Raw genomic sequence first — 8,799 nt, 5'->3', positions numbered from 1 at the left:
ATATATATATATATATATATATATATATATATATATATATATATATATATATATATATATATATATATATATATATATATATATATATATATATATATATATATATATATATATATATATATATATATATATATATATATATATATATATATATATATATATATATATATATGTAACGCAACGTGAACAATGGCAATGTATACAGATCTGGCGGTTGGCGCACCGTATGAAGGTGATGGTGGGGCCGTATACATATACCGGGGGTCTAAACTGGGCCTTATCGAGACTCCCTCGCAACGAATAACCCCGCAGTTGTTTGGTCAAAAGATCCAAACGTTTGGCTATTCGATTATTGGCGGCACGGATATAGATGGAAATAATTATCCGGATGTTGTTGTTGGGAGTATAGAAAGTTCTTCAATTGTTGTGCTCAGGTTGGTTGACTGGTTGAGTGTTAAATGTGGTGTTGTCGGTTGTTTCTTTGTTGCTTTTTTTTATATTATTTAGTGTATGTAAATCAAAAGATTTCAACGTTATTTTTTGTCGTAAATTTTTGGAATTAGTGATGCTGATAGCGTTGTCAAAAATTTTGAAATAATTAAAAAATCCTCAAAATGATGCAAAATTATCCCACCTGAAAAGGAGTCGCCCTGTACTAAATATCACCGCGTCGTTAACGACCAGCGAAGAGTACATCGAAATTCAACAGCTCTTAAATCCCGATAGAATCAAAGTTTGATTTTGTTTTCTTAGCACATACGATCAGTGATTCCGTCATCTGTACTTTCCAACAAATTACTTTTGCAAATTACAATGTTTCCATATTATTTCAATCGTTTAAAATATTTTCAAAAACATTTAAAACTTATATATATCGAATTCAATTCAATTAGTTTCAGTATTTTGTATTTGCGATCATTTTTCTACATCAGGAAAGCATATTCAGTCTGAAAGTTTGTTTCACCTACGATTCACAATTTCAAAAAAACAACGAGAATAACACCAGGTAAGAGTTTTTTTTGCTCAAGTTTTTTAGTTTTTAACTTAAATACCTTATAAATGAGCGAGTGAAAAAAAATTCAGCAATTTTTATTTGAAATTCCGAAAATTAATTTTGTCAAAGTCTTTAGAAAATTATTTTTTGTAACATTATAAGTGCTTATTTCAATATCTTGAGATTTATTTATTCCCAAAACTCCCAAAATTTTCCCTCAAACCATGTTCCACTACTTTTTTTTATCAGAGACATACCGAAGAAATTGAAATATAGAATCAAGTCGGAAACTTTGGCGGGGACCTCAATACATCGAGTTTATTTTTCTGCTTTCAATGGTTCATCCAATGTCAAACACAGTTTAAATGTTAGTGCATTTCTCACTCATTCACTAATTCTTTCTTTTATTTATTCAATCATTCTTCCTTTCATTTTTCCTTTCATTCATTCACTCATTTATGAGATTTATCCGATAAAAATTCACGAAAATAATTCAATATTTCATTTTTTTTAGCTCCAAAACCACAAGGCTCCACAATGCGAAAACTACAACGTCTTTCTCAACGTCAGTCTTTGCTATTGTAATTGTTGTTATTATTATTTTTATTATTCTTTCTATTTATTATTATTATTTTGTAAAATAACTACAGAAAAACAACAAGGATTTCCTAAATCCACTGAAATTTCATCTATATTACGACCTGGATCACGGCGATGCTCAAGCCACTTCCAAATCCAGAGAAAAACTCAACGACATCAACCAACACCCCATTCTCGATATTCATTGCAAGAATATCTCGAAATCTGTGAGTTTCATACCACACTTTGTATATATTTATACTATGGAAATAGATTTTTATTCAAGAACTTTAAATAAAATGATATATGATATAGTGGATATAGGTATAGATGATGATATAAATGATATAATGATATTAAAAGTCATATTTTTTCAGTTTTTTTTTCATGTTGGTGAATTTTTTGATAACTTATAATAAATAACGGATAGACACGGAATAATTTTTAATTTTTTTTAAGATTTGTAAGAAATAATTCAACGAAATTTAGAAAATACTGATGAATAATTAAATAATCTTTAAATTTTTTGAAATTTGTTTTCCGTATAGGTTCATTTCAGAAAAAATTGCGTCAAAAGTGTAAAATGTGTTAGCAACTTGAAAGTTTCAGCTAACATTGACAAACCTGAAGAGTAAGTAGAATGTTTATTCATTTTTTTTAATTTTTTCTAATTTCTTTTCTATATTCATAGTTTAATTCAACTTCTAATAAGATTTTTTGACGCATGTCTTTATTTTCTTTTAACTTTCAGAGGTTTTTTAAAATTAATTGTAAAATTTGTTTTTTTTAGAGTCAAGTCCAACTTGAGATTAACTAAAACCACTTTGAATAAACATTTTAAAATCTATTCAAACAACAATCAAAGTAACAATACCCTTTAAATCCCATCAAATTTTTACGAAACGAAACAAAATTTTATTTACCAAAAAAAAATATTACGAGAAAAAAATGTTACAAGTGACGAAAGTTAAATTTCAAAGAGCTTTTTGTGTCTGGTCACCCAAACAACACTTCACAAAACTGCCCATTACCGCCAGAACCAGCAAGAACGAGTATAAAATTTTGGTCGGGGAGAAGAAAGACCTTCTGTTACACATCAAGGTGACCAATAACGACGAAGAGGCTCATGAAGCCATGCTGTACGTGTACCTGCCTGAACAAATCAAATACAAAGGGACTGATGATCAGGTTGGAATGGCTGTTTTTTTTGTCTTTTTTTTATAAACTGTGCTGCGCACGTGTTAATCTCTATGTTTGATTGATAATACGCTTGTCCGATATGTCTATGTAATTGTTTTGCTTTTAAATCAATTAATTTTTCATGTACGTATTTGTTTTAAAAACGTGTCTTACGAAGAATGTGCCATGTAAATCGGTCGCTTTTTTAATTTGTTTCGCAAAATTGTCAAATAAAATTGTTTGGCCGCCTAGTACAAACATTTTTCATTATTTATCAAACTTTATTGCTTTGAAATTAAAAATTCAACCTCGGATATACCGAATCATTCGAAGACTTATTCCATTACAGTGCCAAACGAATGTTGGAAAAATATTATTTAATTATTTCCACGCCCTAAACTCTAGGGTAAGAACTACCAATGCGAGTACAACAACAACATAGTATCATGTTTGATCGGGAACCCCATGCCAGGTGTCAACCATCAACTCACTTACGCCCTGCGTCTCGATCCTTCGGACTTGAAGCCTGACATGCAGAACATCAACATTACTGTGGCTGTTAACACGTAAGTTTTAACGAAATGAACCGAGACGAGACCATGTACGAAATGAACCATGTAAAACGAGACAAAACGAGACGGGACGGATTTAAACGAAAAGAATTAAACGAAACGCGACAAAAGATATTTTTTCAAACATTCTAATATAAATACTTATATTTTAATTTTGTTATATTTACACAACTATCAATCACTCTTAATTTAATCAGATCAAACAATCCAAACACAAATATTCAAATACTTATATAAAAATATTCACAATTTAATACAAATAACTCAACACCAAACCGCGCAGGACCAGCGCCGAACTTGACATATCAGATGATTCATTCACCCTCTTCCTAAAGGTCATAGTTCAAGCCGAGCTCAAGGTCAAAGGGTAGGGCAAACATTCATTATTTTACTAATGTTACTAACACTTATTACTAATAATCTATTTTACTTATGTGATACAATGTTTTTAAGACTTCACAGCCTGATTTTAAGTTTTTCTCTTAATGGAATCCATTATTAATGTTAAGATAATTAGTAAATGCGTTTGCCATTACTTAAGATGAATTTCTAATTGAACACTGAATACATGTATCGGGTTTATTGCTATATAGGGGTGTTAAGCAGGTCTTGAAAAAGAAGCAAGGTCAGGGGATAATTTGGCATCAGCCTCCGATTTTAATTAGCACTTAAGAAGCCGCATCTAAAGCGAAATTATTAAAATGTAATATAAGCCTTATCTGAGCCAGATTTCAAAATTGTTCTTACAAACTCTGCGAGTTTATTATTTTTATAGCTCTAAATCAATAAATTTACAAATTACAATAATTTAATTAATTGTAATTAATTAATTAATTGTATTAAATTATGATTTAATTAACGTAACTAATATTTTTTCTATATAGGAGATCATCACCAAGTGATGTTTACTTTGGCGGTGAGGTGATGGGTGAACAAGCTATGGTGAGTGAGGAAGATATAGGAAACATTGTGGTACACAGTTACGAGGTGTGTTTGTGTCTCTATGCGTCTCTATGTGGTTACTACTGCTGCTGCTACTGCTGCTGCTGCTGCTGCTACTACTGCTGATGTTTCTTTTACGTTAACTGCTGCCTGCACTGGCCAATGCTATTTCTACCACTACTACTGCCTCTGATACTACTACGGCTGCTTTTGCTATGTTTATTGAAATTTTTTTGCTGCTACTACTGCTATCACTGCTGCTGCTGCTACTGATACTACTGCTACTACAACTACTACTTTTAGATGAAAGTTTCATGGGGAGGCTTGGTTAAAAGTAGCACACTGGAGATCGAATGGCCGTACGAACTAACGAATCATAAGCATCTTCTCTATCTCGTTGATATCGAGGTTTAATATTTTTATTATTATTTTATTATTATTATTTTATTATTATTATTATCATTGTTATTATTATTATTATCATTAATTTGTTTATTAATTAAATCAATTAAAAATATTTCGATTACATAATATTTTAAAAAAATAACAAAAGTACGAAGGGGACGTGGTTTGCAATCAGGAATCTCTCAATAAGTTGCAGTACAGGAGGAACAAGAAGGTTTGTGTGTGTGTGTGTGTTTTGTTTGTGAGCTTGTGAGTGTGTATTTTTGTGTTTGTTTATGTGTGTCTACGTATGTCTGTGTGTTTATTCTTTGTTTGTGAGTGTGTATTTTTGTGTTTGTGTCTATGTGTGTCTACGTATGTCTGAGTGTGTGTTTTGTTTGTGAGTGTGTATTTTTGTGTTTGTTTATGTGTGTCTACGTATGTCTGAGTGTGTGTTTGTGCGTGTGTGTGTTTTGTTTGTGAGTGTGTATTTTTGTGTTTGTTTATGTGTGTCTACGTATTTCTGTGTGTGTGTGTGTGTTTTGTTTGTGAGTGTGTATTTTTGTGTTTGTTTATGTGTGTCTACGTATTTCTGTGTGTGTGTGTGTGTTTTGTTTGTGAGTGTGTATTTTTGTGTTTGATTATGTGTGTCTACGTATGTCTGAGTGTGTGTTTGTTTATGTGTGTCTAAGTATGTCAGTAAGTGCGTTCGTGTGATATAGACACATTTTTATACAGAGCACTCAGACGCGTTCATCAATATTTTAAAAATATCTAGGTTATCATTTCAGCAACATAAGTTATAAATAAATTAATTTATTACAAAATAAATCAATAAAATAAAGTGAAATCGAATAATTGTCTTAGCAACTTACTGAACTTCGTCTAACGAGTCACCATCTGGATCGGGTGAAAAGGAATGTGAGGATGACGAAGGAACCAAAAACAAGCTGGTACTCCGAAGACTCTTCTGGAAAAATGATTCCATTGGTCAGTTGATTGATTGATTGGTTGGTTGGTCAGTTGGTTGGTCAGTTGGTTAACTATTTGGTTGATTAGTTAGTCAGTTGGTTGGTTGGTTGGCAGGTCGGTCAGTTGGTTTATTGTTTGACTGAATGGTTGGTTTGTTGGTTGGTCAGTTAGTTAGCAGTTTGATTGAGTAGTTGGATTGTTGGTTGGTTAGTTAGCTGGTTGTTTGAAAGGTTGGTCTGTTGGTAGGTCAGTTAGCTGGTTGATTGAATGGTTGGTCTGTTGGCTGGTCGGTTAGTTAGCAGTTTGATTGAATGGTTGGATGATTGATTGATTGATAAGTTGAATAATGAATGATAATAAAAATGATGAAAATTCCCCCAAAAACTTTTCCCCAAACCAAAGGACTGTGACAGAGGTACAGCAGTATGCGTGAATGTAAAGTGTCATATTGGGGCACTGACATCTGGAGAGAGTGTTGTAGTCAAGTTCATCTCTAGATTGTGGAATACCACATTTCTACAAGTGTGTTTGTCCGTGTGCGTGTGTATGTCTGTGTGCGTGTATGTCTGTGTGTAAATGTGAGTGTGAATGTTTTTGTATGTCAGTGGCTTTGCATATACACGTACATGCACACATACATTTAATGACATAAATACAAACAAGCAAACAAAAATAACTTACATACATACATATACATACACACATATACACACACATACAAACATACACACATACAAACATACACACATACAAACATACACGCATACAAACATACAGGACTTCATAACAATCGACAAAATACGGGTGTACTCGAAAGCGCGCGTCATCATCGATCCATCTCTCAACATTCAGCTGAGGAAAACTAATAATGACGTTTTTAAGGTCGAATAATAAAAAAAATAACAGTTATTATTATTATTGTTTTATTATTATTATCGTTAATAGTTAATTATTTATTAATTTTAATAAAATTTTAAATTTTATCAGTCATACCAAACAAAAAAGTTAAGCTGGCTCCTAAACATGAATACATCAGATCGCACACAACACACAAATTGACACACCACAATCACACACACACAAACAAACATAAACACACACAAACAAACATAAACACACACACAGGCGTACACAGTGATCATGCCAGATCAGAATCTTGGCAGGCCAAAGAAGATCGAACTCTGGGTCATTATTGCAGCTATTTGCGCCGGAGTTCTACTACTTCTCATCTTCATGCTAGTTCTATGGAAGGTAACTGTGTGTGTGTGTGTGTTTGTGTGTTTGCGTGTGTGTTTGCACGCGCGCGTATGTGTATGTGTGTGTATTTTTGTGTGTGTATTTCTGTGTGTGTATCCTTTATCATTTATGCTATGTTGGCTGAAATTAATTGCATCTTTTTTGTTGTTATTTGGTGTGTGTATGTGTACTTACGTGTCTGTGTGTGTGTGTGTACAAGCACAAATACAAACACAAACACAAATACAATTATTTATTTGACAGTGCGGCTTCTTCAACCGATTGAGACACGACGAAGCGCTGGTGCATCAGGCCAAAGTCGTCAATCAGCCACTCAATCAACAACTTTAAAAAACACACACACACACATATACACACACGCAAAAGTACACATTCACACACACACACACACAGGCCCACTCATAAACAAACACATATAGAGTTATACAATAAAAACATTACACATAAATGATTTTTCCACAACAACTTTAAAAATCACACATTTATTCTACACACTCATACACATACAAACACACACACACATAAACATTTACGTACATACATACCACATAAATATGTACAACACACACGCGCGCGCGCATACATGTACATCATTTTTGTACACATTAATGTATATAAATTTTAAGTACACACAAAAGTTTGTGTATAAATACTGTACTTTTTGTACTTGAACTATGAGTATATGGCATGCTTGGGTACTTGTGTTAGACAGAATAGTTTTTGAATAAAATTTTTGGTATAATTAGTTCGTCGTGAAAGGATGTATGTTTGCGTGTGTAATCTATGTAATTATATTCTACAGTTTTGTATTAAAATGTACATTGTATGTGTGTGTGGTGTGTGTGTGTGTGTGTGTGTGTGTGTGTGGTGTATGTGTGTATGTGTGTATATCTGTGTACGTATGTACGTTTCTATATTTAAACAACGGAGAATACGCAAATGTTTTTAAATTTTAAAGGTCTTATCAAACCATCTAGCAGTATTATAATGATATGATCTGGTGTTGCGGAATTCACACTGATTTGTCCAGTTGTTAATGTATGTTGTCTTATCAGACTTATCTGTTTTTGTTGTTTCTACTGTTGTTATTATTATTATTGCTGGTATTTTATTTTTGATACTATCATTGCAACAGTTTTTTTCGGTATTTTTCAAAAGTATCAATCACCACAGATACACGATGTATGTGTGTGTGTGTATATATGTGTGTGTGTGTGTACACGAGAATTTCCGTACCACAGGCATTGTCTGCAGTGGCGAATCTAGACAACTTTGACGTAGGGGTTCAAGATTTGTGGTAGTAAAATTGTTAACGGGTGGGCCAAGATTGTGGTAGAGTGGCCAAAAATTAGGATGGCGACCTTTTTTTGATATGAAATGGTACTTTATCTGGGCAAAACTGAGTTTTACTGACTTTTAATACAAATTGTTGCTAGCAAAGGAGGGCCATGGCCTAACCCTGATCCCCCTTCTCGCCCCTTCTAGATCCACGACTGATTGCATGTTATAGATGACTGGGATCTCTATGCAATCGAAGGCGGTCACTGTAGTTGATGTAGTAGGCACCATAACCGATTAAACAGTTTCTGTTAGGTGTCGTTGTTTAACTTTTAAAGCAAATTTATAATTTTCGTCTTATTCGTCTGGTTTGGTTTCTAGTCTAGCGAATGAATGGGTAGGAATGTTTTTGTGACAATGGAACTTGAAGCGGTCTCGCTCGTCTTTCTGTCTCGTTTGTTCTAATGTTTGTTTGTCTGTTTTTCGTTCGTTCGTTCACCTATTTCATTATTTATTCGATCAATTAATTCATTTTTTATTTATTCATTTGTTTATTCATTCATTCATTTACTCATTCATTCATTCGATTGAAAGTTGTTTTATTTAAGTTAATTATTACATTTTTTCGTTATTTTATTGCAT

General features: G+C 32.8%; 1 protein-coding gene across 1 annotated transcript; it reads left to right on the top strand.

Moving 5' to 3' along the window:
• Window positions 1-189: 189 nt before the first annotated feature.
• On the top strand, window positions 190-7,209 carry HELRODRAFT_175238 (hypothetical protein; the record flags this gene model as incomplete). Its single annotated transcript, XM_009022683.1, has 16 exons — window positions 190-434; window positions 643-733; window positions 933-1,006; window positions 1,244-1,361; window positions 1,509-1,559; window positions 1,645-1,800; window positions 2,122-2,204; window positions 2,611-2,761; window positions 3,158-3,318; window positions 3,608-3,691; window positions 4,209-4,311; window positions 4,570-4,674; window positions 4,820-4,885; window positions 6,025-6,144; window positions 6,748-6,873; window positions 7,123-7,209. The coding sequence occupies 16 exons, from the start codon at window positions 190-192 to the stop codon at window positions 7,207-7,209; spliced, it is 1,821 nt and encodes a 606-aa protein (XP_009020931.1).
• Between the last annotated feature and the right edge of the window lie 1,590 nt (window positions 7,210-8,799).

The sequence above is a fragment of the Helobdella robusta genome, assembly GCF_000326865.2.
Source record: "Helobdella robusta unplaced genomic scaffold HELROscaffold_33, whole genome shotgun sequence".
NCBI classification, from domain to species: Eukaryota; Metazoa; Annelida; class Clitellata; order Rhynchobdellida; family Glossiphoniidae; genus Helobdella; species Helobdella robusta.
Note: the sequence above shows the minus strand (reverse complement) of the source record. Positions and strands in the feature narration are given on the sequence as shown.